General features: G+C 47.4%; 1 protein-coding gene across 1 annotated transcript in view; it reads left to right on the top strand.

Annotated features, from left to right (window-relative positions):
* The window catches only part of LOC311245425 (long-chain-fatty-acid--CoA ligase 1-like), a gene marked incomplete at both ends in the record, with an annotated part of 73517 nt that overhangs the window by 51616 nt on the left and 3352 nt on the right, over positions 1 to 18549 (top strand). Inside the window, 8 exons of the mRNA XM_084335268.1 lie at positions 23 to 157; positions 9709 to 9804; positions 9904 to 9976; positions 12377 to 12465; positions 17463 to 17579; positions 17766 to 17909; positions 18047 to 18148; positions 18233 to 18304. Coding sequence (XP_084191394.1) covers positions 23 to 157; positions 9709 to 9804; positions 9904 to 9976; positions 12377 to 12465; positions 17463 to 17579; positions 17766 to 17909; positions 18047 to 18148; positions 18233 to 18304 — 828 coding nt within the window. The remainder of the gene's footprint in view (positions 1 to 22; positions 158 to 9708; positions 9805 to 9903; positions 9977 to 12376; positions 12466 to 17462; positions 17580 to 17765; positions 17910 to 18046; positions 18149 to 18232; positions 18305 to 18549) is intronic.

Genomic DNA, 18549 nt, shown 5'->3' with positions numbered 1-18549 from the left:
GCAAGGTGTTCTCTCTTCCCAGACCTTTGGTCAGGCCAACACGCGACTGAAGAGGTGGCTCTTAGACTTGGCTTTTCGAAAGAAGCTGGCGGAGCTTGAGAGAGGCGTGGTCAGAAACGACAGCTTGTGGGACAAACTCATCTTCAAAAAATTACAGGTAGGCGTGACATATTCACCATATACAAGTAGGCGTCACATCGGCTACATTCAGACTGCAGGCTAAAGTGGCCCAAATCTGAATTTTTTGCTCATAATGTGACTCACATTTGTTTTTTTTCACAACTGTAGCTGAGGGGTACAATTCCCTGACTGTATTGTTAGATATGATATTTAATACCACTACCTCATGTACTTTAACTTCTGGCCACCCAGTACAAGATATAAGTATGATGAACACTTTCCCACCTGATGAAACGAACCAACACAAATGTACCAAATCGAATATTTAATACAATGGTGTATACAACATTCACTTAATTACATTTATGATTTGAAATATTGAATATGCACTTTTATGGCAAATGAGTATTCGTAGGTAAATCAACATTGAATGTCCAATCTCTGGTTGCGCAGGGAGTAAGTATACAACCTGGAATATTTAGGAAACGATAGCGATGGTACTTAAATGATTATAGCTGGATACACTAAGGGGGGGGGGGGGGTCCCGCTGCTTGTAAGACAGTAGGAGGGGGGGGTTAGAGAAGCCGCTGGCGGTATCCCATCTGGCCGACGGTGTCTTGGGAGAATCCAAAGTCTTGGACACAGTGCCCACAGAACCTCGGGCCGCAGACGAATACAGCTGGACCCTCTGTGGAACGGTATCTGCCGGTCCACAACGGAGAGACGTGGTGCGACCTCACGTGTAGAGCGCCGCCTCACCTGGAGTCCTCTCCGGGGGGTAATTCCAACACTCGACAGTGTTGGCCTTTATCCATGGAATAATCAAAGCACACAAAGCATAATCCAAGAGCCGTGGAAGGCTCGCCGTCGTCGGGTAGAGTAATCCAATATACAGGTCCAGTCGCTCTTGACCCGGAGCTCCTCGGATGCAATCACCACTAGGGGTCTGACCAGCCTGGATAAGCGTCCAGATAACGTCAGGAACGATGGGGGTACTGATAACTGTAGAACTCGAACCGAACGATGCACCATACATAAATAGACTATTATTAGCTTAATAGAATACGTCCAACTCGACGGTATGGTGCCAAACTATGACCATTCAACTATTAATCTACACGATATCTCAATGCCTATTCTGGGCCAAGTAGGCCCTACTACACCGCACGTGCGTCGTGGGGAGGCTTTTGCATCTGTCACTCTGTTGGAGGGTAAAGAACTGGACTAAAAGAAAGTTCTACTTTACGAGCGCCATATATATATGCGCTATGAACAAATAGTACCATTCGTATTTCGCCCGACATATTACTGCGCGGAACCGGGGGTTGCCTCGACATGTTAGGCGGCACGATTGAACTTGGACCTAGGGGTATGGCAACCTGGCGCCAGGTTCTCGTCCAATGGTAGAATGAAACTATTATGGGCTGTTTAGTAGAAACGGGGATATTCAATGCATATTGTACAAGGAATATACAGGGGATATCAAACGATATACAAATACAATTAAATATATATATATAAATAAATATACATATTCGGTTTAATCTGATCCTTCACAACAGCCGCACCCTAATTAGTCCCACCTAATTAGCTAAGCAGAGACAGATTAACCGCACTGTCTTCCACTCAAGGTCCGCTGTAAGGGTCAGTCAACTCACAAAGTCATAGGGTCATGGTCATCATCGATAGTATCTGGGAGTCGGGGCAGTTCTATGAGCCTCGCCACGGGCCGTGTGTAGGTGCGCCCTTGGACGAGTACTTCAGCTGCTCGGACCTTGCCATCGGCACCGGTGATCACTTTGCTTACGCGGCCAGCCGGCCACATAGCTCTGGGGAGTGACTGGTCAACTATCATGACGACTGTTCCTTCTGTCAAATTGTCTCTCTCTTTTACCCACTTCTGGCGGGTCTGTAGAGACGGTAGGTAGTGAAGTAGGAAGCTGCTCCAAAACTTGTCAGCTAGTACTTGGCTGTACCTCCACATTCTTCGGCCGTTCGCTTCTTCGGGCCTGTACATTGTCTGGGGTAGCGCGGGGTCCAGCCGCCCCATTAGGAGTGTGTTGGGGGTGACTGGGTCGACATCTGCTACATCACTGGAGACGTAACCGAGGGGCTTTGAGTTCAATACTCCCTCGATCTCCGTGAGGACTGTCATTAGGACTTCCTCTGCCACAGTCTGGGCTCCGAGTACGGCATACAGGGCTGTCTTTATAGAACGTACTTCTCGTTCCCAGGTTCCACCGAAGTGGGGTGCGTTCGGGGGATTAAACTGGAAGTCAATCTGGGCTGGAGCGAGGTGGGTCTTAAGTTCTGGGCCCATAGCTTGGAAGCTCTCTCTCAGCTCTCTTTCTCCGCCTTTGAAGTTGGTCCCGTGATCAGACAACAATGTAGACGGTTGTCCTTTCCGTGATATGAATCTCCGGAAGGCCATAAGGAATGAGTCTGTGCTCATGGTCGGAAGGAGCTCGATATGTATCGCTCTGGTGGTCATGCATTTGAATACAATACCCCACCGCTTCTCGGTGCCTCTTCCTCTCTTTATATACAACGGGCCAAAACAGTCCATGCCTGTGGAGTGGAATGGCTTGTCGCCGATTCGGAGGCGACAGGGGGGTAGGTCAGCCATCCGTGGTATGCTGGGCTGCGCGCGGCACTTACGGCAGTCTAGACAGGTTCGCTGGAAGCGCCGTACTGCTTCTCTCCCTTGCAATATCCAATAACGACGTCTGATCTCCGCGAAGACTCTCTCTGCTCCTGCGTGGTGCACATCCTCGTCGTATTTCTTTATGATCAGCTCTGTGACCTTGTGTCGGCTGTTCAAGACGATCGGGTGCTTAATGTCATCTGGTAGATCGGGGGCTCTCCGCAGGCGACCACCCACTCTGATGAGATTATGTGCGTCACTCTCTGGTGCCAGGTGAATCAGTCTGCTGTCTGATGGGACGGGGTTTCCTCCCTGTAGACAGTCTAGCTCATCGGGGAACGAGTCTCTCTGGGCTCGTTGTAGTAGAAGAAGTTCTGCTTCTTCGTAGTCAGCTGCTGACATGTCAGTGGTGGACTGAATCTCTGGGTGGTGCCGCAGGAATGTTCTTTGTTGCGCACTCTCTAGGGTAATGCAGTCATCTATGTTCGGGTCTGTGGAGGCGACAGTGCTCAGTCCACAGAACATAGGCTTCTTGTTCTCAGCCTCCTCGCTACTTGCTTCCCTCGGGGTGGGCGTAGGCCAATCTCCTTCCGGGAGCTGGAGGAATGCTGGTCCGTCACTGTAGATGTTGCGACGCAAATAGGCAACCGATCCGTAGGCTACTTCGGAGGCGTCGCTGAAGACGTGTAGCTCAATCTCGCATGTCTCTGGCCTCACTGTGGATGGGAAGTAGCTGCGGCGTATATTGACACCTGGGAGTGAGCGGAGTTCCGTCTCCCACTCTCTCCATGTTGAGGCAAGGTGTGCGGGTATTGGGTCGTCCCAGCCCTGGTCCTTGTCCCATAGTGCTCGTACAATCATCTTTGCCCTGGTGGTGTAAGGTAGAATACATCCCAGCGGGTCATATTGTCTGGCGAGTGTTCTGTACACACTCCGTCTGGTGGTCGGTATCGCCGCCGACCTTCCTTGCTCTGGAGCCAAGGGTTTGTGTCTATAGTGGAGCGAGTCTGTTTTGAAGCGCCAGACTAATCCTAGTGTCATTTCTTGGGCTTCTCCTGGGATTGTCGCCATCCAGGTCTCGCTGCTGGCAGCCTTGTCTGCGGAGGAGAGGCTGCGCAATACGTGCGGGTCACTGCTGGCCCACTGCCTGAGATCAAAGCCTCCTTTGATTAGGGAGGCGCGTAACTTGATTAGGAGAGCCTCGGCTTCTTCTTGAGTCGAGACGCTTTGTAGACAGTTGTCTACGTAGAAACTGTTCTTCACACTGTGTTGGACCTCTTCATCTGCTGCTGGGTCCTCTGTGACGTGTTTCTGTAGTGCAAATGTAGCACAGCACGGGCTGCATGTGGTTCCGAAGGGGAGTACTTCCCACTGGTAGATGGATGGGTTCTCATCTCCGATCTTCTCTCTCCATAGGAACCGTAGCAGAGGCTTGTCCTCCTCTACTAGTCTCACTTGCAAGAACATCCCTTTGATATCCCCGCTTATAGCCACCTTGTCCTGGCGGAAGCGCAGTAGCACGCCTAGTAGGGAGGGGCCGAGTGTGGGGCCGGGCAAGAGCTCTTTATTCAGATTTTGGGATCCGATCTGGTAGCTGCAGTTAAACACAATGCGATCCTTGCCATTGTGATGGACCTTGTGATGCGGCACGTACCATGATTCGGTCGTCTGATCGGCCTCTTTAATGTCAATCTTTGTTACGTGTCCAGCTGTGATTAGCTTCTCAATCTCAGCTCGGTACACACTCTGTTGAGCGGGGTCTTTGGCTAGGCGCCGCTCTGTGTTCAGTAGATAGCGCTCCGTGGCGTCTTTCTTTGCGTGAAAGGGGGGCATTCCCTCTCGCCTCAGGAGTGGAGTTGCGTATCTCATCACTCCGCCGACTGTGACTCTCTTTGTCCCCTGCTCGAGTAGGTGGATGGCGTAAATGTCTTCTTTAGAGCGAATGTCTTTCTTTTCGTTCTTAAAGGGCATTGTCTCTAGGGTCCATAGCCTCTCGACATGCTGCAGGAGAGTGGTGTCTTCTTCTGTCGTTCTGGAGTGGAAGCAGCTAGTGGCTGCGGTTCGGTTGAGAGATTTAGCGAGGGGGCCTTGTAATGTCCATCCTAGGCGGGTCTCGACTGCTGCAGGACAGCCTCGGGGGCCTGTATGGACCCGGTCAATCGGGACTATGAGTTCTGCATGGTCGGAGCCTATCAACAGGGTCGGGGTAGCGCCGTCTATGAGCGGGATAGGTAATTGGCGCAGGTGCACATATTTATCCATCAACTTGGTGACAGGGTAGGTGTACTGCGAGAGTCCTATTTCTTGGCTGGTGAAAGCATTTGTGATCTTGTACCGTCGCTCTGGCTGCCCGTTGGCTGCGATAGTGAAGGAGACATTCTCGCCCTTTATCGTCTTTAAATCTCTTCTTATTGTCCGAATCGTCATTTCGTTCTTGCTCCCCCGCAGTCCCAGCTGAGTCGCAGCGGAGGCGAGCAGAAGGGTCTTCTCTGACCCGTCATCAAGGACGGCGTAAGTGTCCATGACTTTATCCTGGTAGCTCAATGTCACACGGACTACCTTTAAGAGCACTTGAGCTCCGTTGCTGCTGGCGGGGTCAATGTACATGACACTTGCCTTGGTGCCGCTCCGTGGTGCAGGTATAGGCCGTCTTCCGTTACTATCGTGTAGTATATCTAGATGGGCTCCATCGCACCGGCTGCACCTTTTCTTTAGGCGGCATTCGGCTGCCATGTGGGGCCGCGCACATCGATAACAGCGCCGGTTGGACTTTATCCATTGGCTCACTTCTTCTGCATTCATCTTTGTGAATGAGTCACATTGTGACAGCCAGTGTTCTTTCTCACAATAGGGACACGCTATCTTCCACTTCTCCTTTCTCGAGGGGGTGCTGTGACTCTTACTGCTCGGTACTGACTCTGATTGGTGCATGACAGTCACCGATCTTCTTCCATCACTTATTCTCCTGGGTCCCTCTCTGGAGCTTGGCGTGCTCCGCCCGAAGGTGTCCAGTCGTAAGCTGCTGACCTCTCTCACCAGGAAGTCGGCCAGATCAAGGAGGGATGGCTCGGGGCCGTCGGGATCTCGGTAGTCCCTCTGCCGCCGAAAGCGCTCCTGTCTTGCGGGTGGCAGCTTCTCCAAAATCCTCTCAACGTTAGAGTTGGCGTACAGCTCATGCCTGCCCTTCTCCCGTTGAGCTCCCAGCATCCCCACCAGGGACTGCACTTTGATTGACAGGTCGTCTAGTGAGCGATTGTCTGTGGCTGGGGGTAGGCGGTCAATATGCCTTATCTCCTGGATTACGTAATCCCATATACGTCCATATCTTTGATCCAGCGCTGCAAGGGCCGCTGTGTATGGGGTCGAGGAGGTAGCATAGGCTAGCGCTATATTGTGCGCTCGCGGTACTTTCAGGTGCTTCAATAATATTGCATACTTGTGGCGTTCATCAGCGACATCCACCATCATTGTCTCTAAACACATCCGGAGCTCCGTGTACTGTGCTCGACTCTCATAGGCGAAGTCTGGGAATGACGGCGTGGCGTTGTATGACGCCGTGGATGGCTGATACATCGGCGAGCGTTGGGGGAGAGACCTCCTGGGCGAGTCCCCTCTTGCGCCTCGCTGTGGGCTGGTACTGGCAGGGTACCATGGCCCGCTGGTCCAGGTACTGTTCCTCGGGGCTGGTCGTGCGTCGTGCTCACCCGTAAATAGAGTCGGGGGTCTGTAGCGCAGCGCCGCGGGGGTATAGCCTGGACTGTATGGGACCTCCTGGTCCGGTGGAGTACTGTGCTGTCGTCGGGCTTGGTTCTCCTCTTCTCCCTCTTCTTCTTCTATCAAATCTTCCAGATCTTGTAATCGTTTATTTAGCTTCTCCGCAGTGTAGGCCGCTCCTTCCTTGTAGCTGGGTCTCGCTTGGACCGGTATGGGAAGGGGGTCTGCGGGGGGTCTAGACTCGGTCTGTTGGTCAAGTTCAGGGTCACTTGCTCGTTGCGGTGACGCTGCTCTTGACTGTTGTCTCGACGAGTTCCTTGAGCCCCTGGCGGAGGGAGAGGGAGTTGTCCTTTTGATCAGCTGCTCTATTAGTTGCGCTTGTAGTCTGTCGCGCTCTGCGTCTCTTTGGGCACCGGCAGCGGCGCGCTGGGCGTCGGCGGCGGCGCGCTCTGTTTCTCTTTGGGCACCGGCAGCGGCGCGCTGGGCGTCGGCCCGGTCTCTTGCCATATTCTCTTCCATCTGGAAGCGTCTCATCTCCAGACTTGTGCGCTGTTCTTCGCTCCGTTGCTGTGCTTGGAGGTGTTTGCGCTCGCTGGTCGCCTGTGCTTGGAGACGTTCGCGCTCGCTAAGCGTCTGTGCTTGGAGCCGATCGCGTTCGGTAGAGGCTGTCAGGCTGACGAGGAACGCCTGTTGTAGTATCCTCTCCGCTTCGCTGGGGGAAGGCGGTAGTGGAGGTGAGCCGCTCCTGCGTGTACCGCTCCTGGGGGTACTCGTTGGGGAGTCCTGGAGCTCTAGTTCCTCGGCGCTCTCCTCTTCTTCTTCCGTGCAGAGTTCTCTCTCTGTAGGGTTGTCTTCCTCCCGGGGCGTGTCGGGGACTACTTCTTTAGTAGTGGCGGGGGGTAAAGGCATGTCAATTCCCTCCTGGTCCCCACCGTGGGCTTGGTCAGTTACATTAGGACCTACTAGGGCCTCTGTGGTCGGGGAAACCTGGTCGTTAAGGTCAGACATAATTTTACTTTCTACTTTTACCACGTTTACCGTTTGTCGAAGGCTAGGTAGTTGACTGACAGTGTAAGCCTCTAAGTACTGAGGTGTCTGTCGTCTGCGCCGCGGGCATTCTAGGTTAGGAGGATCGTTTCGTGGAGTGTTCATCATAGGCCATTTCGATATTAATAACACTATATTAATATTACACTAGTTACCCTCCGGCTCGAAGGACCAATTGTAGCTGAGGGGTACAATTCCCTGACTGTATTGTTAGATATGATATTTAATACCACTACCTCATGTACTTTAACTTCTGGCCACCCAGTACAAGATATAAGTATGATGAACACTTTCCCACCTGATGAAACGAACCAACACAAATGTACCAAATCGAATATTTAATACAGCAAAAGGTGTATACAACATTCACTTAATTACATTTATGATTTGAAATATTGAATATGCACTTTTATGGCAAATGAGTATTCGTAGGTAAATCAACATTGAATGTCCAATCTCTGGTTGCGCAGGGAGTAAGTATACAACCTGGAATATTTAGGAAACGATAGCGATGGTACTTAAATGATTATAGCTGGATACACTAAGGGGGGGGGGGGTCCCGCTGGTTGTAAGACAGTAGGAGGGGGGGGTTAGAGAAGCCGCTGGCGGTATCCCATCTGGCCGACGGTGTCTTGGGAGAATCCAAAGTCTTGGACACAGTGCCCACAGAACCTCGGGCCGCAGACGAATACAGCTGGACCCTCTGTGGAACGGTATCTGCCGGTCCACAACGGAGAGACGTGGTGCGACCTCACGTGTAGAGCGCCGTCTCACCTGGAGTCCTCTCCGGGGGGTAATTCCAACACTCGACAGTGTTGGCCTTTATCCATGGAATAATCAAAGCACACAAAGCATAATCCAAGAGCCGTGGAAGGCTCGCCGTCGTCGGGTAGAGTAATCCAATATACAGGTCCAGTCGCTCTTGACCCGGAGCTCCTCGGATGCAATCACCACTAGGGGTCTGACCAGCCTGGATAAGCGTCCAGATAACGTCAGGAACGATGGGGGTACTGATAACTGTAGAACTCGAACCAAACGATGCACCATACATAAATAGACTATTATTAGCTTAATAGAATACGTCCAACTCGACGGTATGGTGCCAAACTATGACCATTCAACTATTAATCTACACGATATCTCAATGCCTATTCTGGGCCAAGTAGGCCCTACTACACCGCACGTGCGTCGTGGGGAGGCTTTTGCGTCTGTCACTCTGTTGGAGGGTAAAGAACTGGACTAAAAGAAAGTTCTACTTTACGAGCGCCATATATATATGCGCTATGAACAAATAGTACCATTCGTATTTCGCCCGACATATTACTGCGCGGAACCGGGGGTTGCCTCGACATGTTAGGCGGCACGATTGAACTTGGACCTAGGGGTATGGCAACCTGGCGCCAGGTTCTCGTCCAATGGTAGAATGAAACTATTATGGGCTGTTTAGTAGAAACGGGGATATTCAATGCATATTGTACAAGGAATATACAGGGGATATCAAACGATATACAAATACAATTAAATATATATATATAAATAAATATACATATTCGGTTTAATCTGATCCTTCACAACAACAACAGTCACATGGAATCTGATTTTTTAAATTCTGATCTGGGTCACTTGATTGGATAAAGTGGGAACGGGATACCAGAACATTTATTTTCTGTTTAGGGACTGAGAGACCCATGTTATTGACCAAACACTCTATCTGTGATGTCTGTCGGAATGTGGAGCTATTATTTTAACATGTAGACCACTTTAACAAAAGAATACCACTTACAGCTCCTTTTTAATTATTGTATTGTAGGATTATTTCCTTGATGACTTTGTAAGATTGAAGTAGTGGACTTACTGTAGGCTATATGTGGGGCGACAGTGCGGAGGTAGAGCAGTCGTCTGGTAATCCGGAGGTTCCTGGTTCGATTCCCACTCCTCCCGGGCAACGTGTCGAAGTGTCCTTGAGCAAGACACTTCACCCCTAACTGCTCCCGATGAGCAGGTTGGCACCTTGCATGGTTGCCTCCGCCGTCTGTGTGTGAGTGTGTCTGTCGGAATGTAATAAGCTATTATAACACTTATTTTAACACAGAAATACTGCTTACAGCTCCTTTAAACCGATAATACTTAAATGCAGTAGACCAAATAATACTGACATGATTCCATTGTGTTCACCGTCACAGGCTAGTCTGGGTGGCCGCGTGAGGCTCATGCTCACAGGAGCTGCACCAGTTTCACCGACCGTCCTAACGTTCCTGCGGGCTGCGCTGGGCTGCCAGGTGAGCGTGTCGTGTCCCTGTGACTTCCTGCTGCTGTTAATCACCGACTGTGTCCATATAAATGTAATTAAAAAAAAAAATTTCCTCTGTGTCCCACAGTTTTACGAGGCCTATGGTCAAACTGAATGCACATGCGGGTGCACCCTGTCACTGCCTGGAGACTGGACAGCAGGTAACGGCCAGATTGTCAAATCACTGTTGACATTGTACAGTCCACACACTTTACAACACTGCATACAAAGGATTAAAAAAAAAAAAATTTTTATCCTCTCTTTCTCCGATTTTTCTCTGTTTTCTCCCCGTCTCAATTTAGTCGTTGTGCCAATTCCCCCCCTCCCCTACCTGGTTGTTGTGCGCATGTTCTCCTACTGGGCGGTACAAGGGAACCCTGAAGTTATCCGCACGCTTCCTCCGACACATGCGGCGACTGCCAGTGACTCTTTTTTCACCTGGCAGCGAGGACTCTCATTGGTGAAGTGTAACGCGTGGGAGGTCACGCTGCCTTCATCAATTCCTGCCTTCGCTGAGCAAGCGCCCAGACATGACCTGTAGGCGTCGCTGTCCACAACGCCAGATTACCACCCACGACTTGCCCTCCCCCTAACCCAGCCAAACGAGTTAGTATGACGATCAGCCCAAGCCTCAAGCAATGCTGACTCCGGGAGTCAAGACCATCGGCGTATTTAGACCACTATCATCTGTGCCCCACTGATTAAAATTTTTTTTTTTTTTTTTTTTACAAATGTTTTTTATTTCCCCTTTTTTAACATGATCAAATGATCATTTAACATGATAAAATAATTATTATAATATTTTTTACTTCACTTTGAAATATTATAGTGAAATATTTTGCAATGTTGTCGCATTTATCTTGTTGAAATCCTCCAACAGGCAATATTTTGTAAGTTGACTGGTTTGCACACCAATAATACAGTGCAATAATAGAATAGTAGAATAGATAGTAAAACTATGCAATAGAATGGCCAGAGTAAAATAGTGCTACAGTACAATCAACAGCGGGGTGTATTAGAAGGCTATGGTGAAGAGGTACATTTTTAGCTTATTTCTGAAAATATTAAGAGATCTAGCTTCCCTAATGTCCATAGGTAGTGTGTTCCATAACTTTGGTGCATAGTTAGCAAAGGCTGCATCCCCGATTTTCTTTAGACTGTGGCTTGGAACCTTCAATAGTAGATGATCGCAATGTTTATACTTTGTATATAAGGAGGAGGACCTTGAAATAAATTCTAAATGTTACCGGAAGCCAGTGTAGGTTATTTACTTGTAACTTTGGGTTTGATCCAAGGAGTAAGTTGCCCCATATTGCTCTGTAACATTTCTCTTTTTGTTATAGGACCGACTAGTAGGATTTCAGTTTTGCCCTCATTTAATTTTAGGAAGTTGTTCGTCATCCATTTGTTTATTGCTAAGAGACAGGCGGAAATGGAGTTTATAGCTGTGTGATAATTTGGTTCAGCGGAGATGTACAATTGTGTGTCATCTGCGTAACTATGGAAACATACATTGTGCTTTCTAATGATGTCTCCTCAATGTTGAATGTTCAATGCAATGTTCAATGCAAGTAAAGCACTTTAAACTTTAAGTATGACTAAATGCTTTCTTGACTATATATATATAGTGCGGCACGGTGGTGTAGTGGTTAACACTGTCGCCTCACAGCAAGAAGGTCCAGGGTTCGATTCCCGCTTGGGGACCAGGTTTCCATGATGCCAGTTACCCAGGTGGGGTATCTCCCAGGCCTTTCTGTGTGGAGTTTGCATGTTCTCCCCGTGCTCGCAAGGGTTTCCCCCCCGATAAGATAAACCCAATGGAAAAACATGCACAACAACAAGATCGCTAACGCTGTGGCGTCCTTGACGAAGACGGACAGGAGCACTTGGATTGGTCCCCTGGCGCGGCTCACGTTGATGCCTGTCTGCTCCCGGCTGCCCTTGGGGGGGAAGGAAGACGGGATGGGTTAATCGCAGATACGAATTGCATGCATGCATCGCATGTGTGCCAATTGATGACCTCGGAGCAGGTCCTAAATTATTAAATTATTATTATAGTAACTGTTCCAAAATGCATAGATTTCTATGTATTTTAGGGGTTTGGGGGGCTAGCTCTTTTTAATATAAATGTCAGATTGTTTTATTTATTTCATAGATTTCTATGCATTTCAGGAGTTTGGGGGCTGGCTCCCCCAAATAATTACATAACATAACCCTAACCTAACCCTAAAACCGAAATAAAGTTTTAAAAAAAATAGTTACAAAATCCACCCATTTTCGCCCACAAACCGGCCAAAACCGGCCAAATTGTTGTTTTTGGTGCCCTTGTGTGCCCTACTGAAGTGCTGGGTCTAGATACGCCCCTGGTCAAGACCGCAGCCTCTTGCATTGGTGACGAGTGCAATCTCCGCTACGCCACCTGACCGGACTAGTGGACATTATTACTCTAGGATTTCAGGATCTCCGGTGATTAATGCTAATTGAGTTGTAAGAAGCTTCACTCGTTATATGGAGTGCCTTTCCTGATTTACTGAAATGTAACCGAGCGCCGTTCTACTCAGGTCACGTTGGGGCCCCGTTGCCCTGCAACCACATCAAGCTGGTGGACGTGACTGAGATGAACTACCTGGCAGCCAACGGGGAGGGAGAGGTGAGGAGGGCCCAACACACATGGAGGGAGCCACTTGTGACCACCAGAGAGTAGTGAGAGAATGAGTGCACTTTTCAGTAAAGAAAACTAAAACGGGAATCCACTGTGTAGGCGCCGTAATGGAGTTCTCTTTATTATCATTCAGTATTCTATTTGTGTTGTATTATTAGTTGTACTGTCACTTTAGGTGGTGGGCGTGCTCACAGGGGTGTGACGCTAATGGGAGTGTTTTTATGGAATGTCATTCACCTTTTCACGTTGGTTGACAGTTCACTGAGGTTGACAGTTCACGGAGAGAGGGGGTGAGAGTTAGGAGAGCATATTTTCTTTTGACCGCAAAGCGCAAATCGCAAATCGCAATATTGAAGTAGCTGAGTCAGAGGTCGCTGTTGTCCTCGAGCAGGTCAGCATTAGGCGCAGGATGAGGTCACGGCGTAGAGTGCCGACGCCATCGAAGAGCAGGGCATGGTCATTGCTAAGGCTGTCATCCAGGACGCTATGGACAACGTTTCAGAGGCCCAGGCTAAACCCGAAGAGCCCACTACTACCCTGTCACCAGTCCAGGCAGTGGCAACAATAGAAAAGGAGATTGACGTAGAAACAGAGATGCTCGTGGTCACTGACACTGTCGCGATCGAGGCCACAGAGGAGCCGGGGTCGCCCGAAATACTCCATGATGCCACTGTTGAGGTCACAAGATCAGTTCTCATGGAAGTTGTGGAGAACCTTGACGCTCCGACAGAGGAGGAGAAAGAGGATTTGAACCGAAAATTGGAAAAGAAAGAAGAGCGAACAGACGATTCTGTTGCTTCCAAGAGAGAGAGGCGGCGTGACAGAAACGTAGACAATAACATTAAGTTTGAAAGCAACAATTCTGAGGACCATCACATGGATTTCAAGCCTGTGTCCCAGGAAAAATCGAAGGACAACTTTGATACAGGAAAGAAATTCAGAGCTGAAAGAGAATCAAAGAAGGAAGCACTGGCGAGTCCAAAATCGAAATGGCCAGTTGAAGATTCATACACAACTGACTCTAGGGACAAAGCAAACGATGACACTACTTCTGAAATGCCCCGTGGCTATAAGGGCCAAATTGAAACGAAGAGGCGTCCAAGGAAGAGGAAGCGGGGCCGGCTCATGGACAAAAGGTTTGCCTTCAACAGGAAAGTGAGGTGAAAAGAAAAGAGAGAGCCGTGACGTGAGAACGTCAGAAATTGAACTTCATCAGGAAGCGGAAGAGCATCAGATGTTCATATTTCATTGAACCCCATAGACTGATACATAGATATACACCCATAGACTGATACATAGATATACACCCATAGACTGATACATAGATATACACCCATAGACTGATACATGGAGATATACACCCATAGACTGATACATGGAGATATACACCCATAGACTGACTTTGCCACTTTGGATTACAGTTTTTAGTTTTTTCTGACTTGACTGACCAAGCGATCATAAGATCCCTCCTTAAGGCTATGTGCTAGTAACCTCTGGCCCTAGGATACAATTAAGAAAGAAGAAAAGGACATTTGCGAGATTTTTTTTTTAAATCGAAAAAAGAAAAAACACTTGTTTGAAATGTGTCAATAATTGTGCCTTATATTTAATGTTTTTCTTGTAGGCTCCTACATAATTTACAATTGTGTAATTATACATTTGAATAATTAGGGGCCGGTAACGAAAAAAAACGATTGTTTGAATAATTAGGGACCGGTAACGAAAAATAACTATTGTTTGAATAATTGTGCCTTATATTTAATGTTTTTCTTGTAGGCTCCTACATAATTTACAATTGTGTAATTATTATATTTGAATAATTAGGGGCCGGTATGTAGGCGCCGAAATGGAGGTCTCTTTATTATCATTCAGTATTCTATTTGTGTTGTATTATTAGTTGTACTGTCACTTTAGGTGGTGGGCGTGCTCACGGGGGTGTGACGCTAATGGGAGTGTTTTTATGGAATGTCATTCACCTTTTCACGTTGGTTGACAGTTCACTGAGGTTGACAGTTCACGGAGAGAGGGGGTGAGAGTTAGGAGAGCATATTTTCTTTTGACCGCAAAGCGCAAAGCGCAAAGCGCAAAGCGCAAAGCGCAATATTGAAAGCATGCAAGAGCGCAATATTGAAGAACGCAACCACACGCAAGATAGTTCTAAGAACGTGAGCGTGCTTGTCCATTGGGGACCGGTTGTGCCACACGCAATATTGAAAGCACACAAGCACGCAAGTACGCATCAGTATCTGTATATTAGTGTATGTTAAATAAGAGTATTTTGTTTGTCTCATGAAGCGAAAGAATAAAAGCCTCAAAAGTATTTCCTGGACGTGGAACGGAGTTATTTCACGGTGCGCGTCAATTGTTTGAACTCCTCCACTCAGCCCCTCGGCACTACCTGTCTATGACAGTCTACTGCCGCAACACACTGAATAAAACAGAACGCATTCCTACTTGAGAGGATGAAGCCCAAACAATGAGAAACTAAATAAACAGTCGGACAAACAGACAGTTGGCAAACACATGCATATTTCCACACTCATTTAGATTCACATTCACACACTCACTTTCACGTTTTCACTGAGGCAAGATGCAGGTACACACATGGGTCAGTCGAAGATTAGGGGTGCATTTAGAGTCTTGACATGCTGGTATATGTATTACGTAAAAAATCTATATACTAGAAACATAATCGGGGGGGGGGGGGGTCAACAAGAGAAACAAAGGGGGGCGGCTAAGTGGCGCAGTGGGCAAGGCGCTCGCCACTAACGCAGGAGATGCTGGGTTCGAGCCCAGCTCTCGCCGTTGCTACCAGCTTGGCTGGTCGTTCATACTAATACAATTGCCAGTATTAGGGGGTGGGAAGCTGGTGGGTGGGGATCGGACGTTGTGGACAGCGACTCCTACAGGTCGGTTGGTGCGCCTGTACAGCAGAATCAGGAAGCAACAGGGGCGGCATGTGCCTCCCACGCAGACCCTCGCCGCTGAGCGATCGCGCTGTGCAGGTGAAAAGATGCGACGGCTGCCTCCTCGTGTGCCGGAGGGGATACGTGATGCAAGGCTTCGTCCACATTGCAGCCGACCAGTGGGAGGCATGGCCTAACAGCGTTCGAGACAGGGGAGGGTAGAATTGGACAATACGAAATTTGGGATGGGAGAAAAATAGAAAAATGGGGAGAAAAAGTAGATAAAAAAAAAGAGAGAAACAAAGGGAAATAAAATTGCCCTCTATTTTCTTTCTCTTGGTCTTTGTTGGTAGGGAACAGTTTACGAGAAGGGAAAGGCTGGTACTGTAAAAATTGGTCAAAATGTAAGTGCTGTAGCTACATCAGTGGCACTGTCATTCAAATGTAAGCCACATTATTAGAGTGGCACTGAACATAACTGTCATTCAAATGTAAGCCACATTATTAGAGTGGCACTGAACATAACTGTCACTCTAATGTCAGGGCTGTGGCCACATTATTAGAGTGGCACTGAACATAACTGTCACTCTAATGTCAGGGCTGTGGTCACATTATTAGAGTGGCACTGAACATAACTGTCACTCTAATGTAAGGGCTGTGGCCACATTATTAGAGTGGCACTGAACATAACTGTCACTCTAATGTAAGGGCTGTGGTCACATTATTAGAGTGACACTGAACATAACTGTCACTCTAATGTAAGGGCTGTGGTCACATTATTAGAGTGGCACTGAACATAACTGTCACTCTAATGCAGGGGTAGGCAACCCTAGGCACACGTGCCTGCATAGGCACGCGGGGGCATTTGCATAGGCACAGGGGGCAGCATAAAAAAAAAAAAAAAAAAAATGTAATTTTTTTTTTCTTTTTTAATATTATAGTGAAATATTTTGCACTGTTGTCGCATTTATCTTGTTGAAATCCTCCCACAGGTTCTTTGTACTACCACATATTTAATTGAGACCCTTTATTTGTTTATTATTTCAATTTAGCTGGAAATACATTGCTACATCATTCAGTAACATTTGCAGAGCCTTATAACAAAAACATTATTACGGTCACCATTGTGACCAGTGGGATTAATCAACTAATTGTATTATTTATTTTTCTATTTCATTGAACATTGCACATGTTAAAAGCAATTTTTTTACTCAAAATGTGAGTATTACCAAGTCAACTTGTGTTCTTAAAACAATGACAATAAACATAGTTTTATTAGGTTGAAATAATGTGGTTGTGTACTTATTTTTCTGTTAACTTATTATGGATTGAAAACTGAAAACCTTAATGAACTCAATATTTTTTAGTTCTGATAACTTATTATTATAATTTTTTTTACAGTGTAGTCTTGCGATCAATCAAAACTTATTTACACGATATACCTCACATTCACCCTCCATTCACATCCTGGTGTTCTCCTGGTGTTCTCCATTAGGCCTGTAGGTGGAGCTATGACAGCACACGTACAGTACACACACCGATGGTGTGTGATGTGTCCAAAAATGAATGGGCAAATGTGAGTGACATGGTCGCACTGTATGCAGCTGTTTGTCTGCATTGCATTCCCCCCCCCCCACTCAGATTTAGGGTTGATACAACCATCATAATAATATTGTTAATAATAACAATAACAATAATGATGTAATAATGTAAAAATTATCATTAAAAAGACCTGATTATGAGAAAAAAAAATTACGATGCATGGAATATTGTTGAGGCACACTAGTTACAACTATATTTCAAACAGGCACTCCATGTCAAAAAGGTTGCTGACCCCTGCTCTAATGTAAGGGCTGTGGTCACAATATTAGAGTGGCACTGAACACAACTGTCACTCTAATGTAAGGGCTGTGGCCACATTATTAGAGTGGCACTGAACATAACTGTCACTCTAATGTAAGGGCTGTGGCCACATTATTAGAGTGGCACTGAACATAACTGTCACTCCATTCCTCGCAGGCGACGTGGTGAACGAAGAATCTGTATTTCTCTGTTTCTCAGTTTTTCCTCTCTTTCTAGGTGTGTGTTAAAGGACCAAACGTATTCCAGGGATACCTGAAAGACGCACAGAAAACGGCAGAGGCCATCGACCAGGACGGCTGGCTCCACACCGGAGACGTTGGGAAGTGGTTATCCGTAAGCAACACTATGAGAGCAGTACAGTCCTGGGTGGTATTGACGACTTGAGATCAATAGGTCCACGGCTCTGATATGATTTGCATGGTTTCTTTATGATTGTCGACATATGGTACGACCTGTATCCAATTCATACCTCCTGTTTTATACCTAAGAAAAAAGCATCTCTTTTTTTGATCTTTGCAGAATGGCACGTTGAAGATTATCGATCGGAAGAAGCACATCTTTAAGCTGGCACAGGGAGAATACATTGCCCCAGAGAAAATTGAGAATATCTACATTCGTAGTGATCCAGTGGCCCAAATATATGTCCATGGCGACAGCTTACAGGTGAGCGCTTTGTTTTGTAGTGAATGTAACTTAGCATCATCATCCAAAAGTAATGAGAACGTCAACATAAATGTAATTTTATGGTCCACTTGTCTGGGTTGATTCTGCCGTTAATGTAAGTCCATGTCGTTGCTCAGGCATGTCTGGTGGGCATCGTGGTGCCAGATCCTGAATTTGTACCTGGCTGGGCCAAAAAGAAAGGCATCGAGGGATCCTACATTGACCTCTGCAACAACAAGGTTAGATTGATCACCGTTATGAATCCCAAAGGTGTAGCGACGCCCCCTTTGCATTCTTAACATTATTTGCGTCTGCTATTTCAGGACCTAAGGACGGCCATTCTGGAGGACATTCTGCTGCTGGGGAAGGAAGGGGGGCTGAAGTCTTTTGAACAGGTAATTCCCACCATGTTCTTACATTAGGGCAGCGGTTCCCAAACTTTCTTGGCCGTGCACCCCCCGTCACCTCCCAATGCCCAACATAAAAAAAGCAACACAGTCTATTCCTAGGCGCACTAAAGTCACAGTCATCCCCTGTTATCTTTTATCCAGGAATGCCTAGACGCGGACAGATTACATTCATCAAAAAGCCAAAGGACAGATTTGCGTCCACGTCGGCCAAGTCTATAGCACATCCTGAT

This window comes from Notolepis coatsorum, assembly GCF_963971535.1.
Source record: "Notolepis coatsorum genome assembly, chromosome: 18".
Taxonomy (NCBI): domain Eukaryota; kingdom Metazoa; phylum Chordata; class Actinopteri; order Aulopiformes; family Paralepididae; genus Notolepis; species Notolepis coatsorum.
The sequence above is the reverse complement of the archived record's forward strand: the minus strand, read 5'-3'. Positions and strand labels throughout refer to the sequence as shown.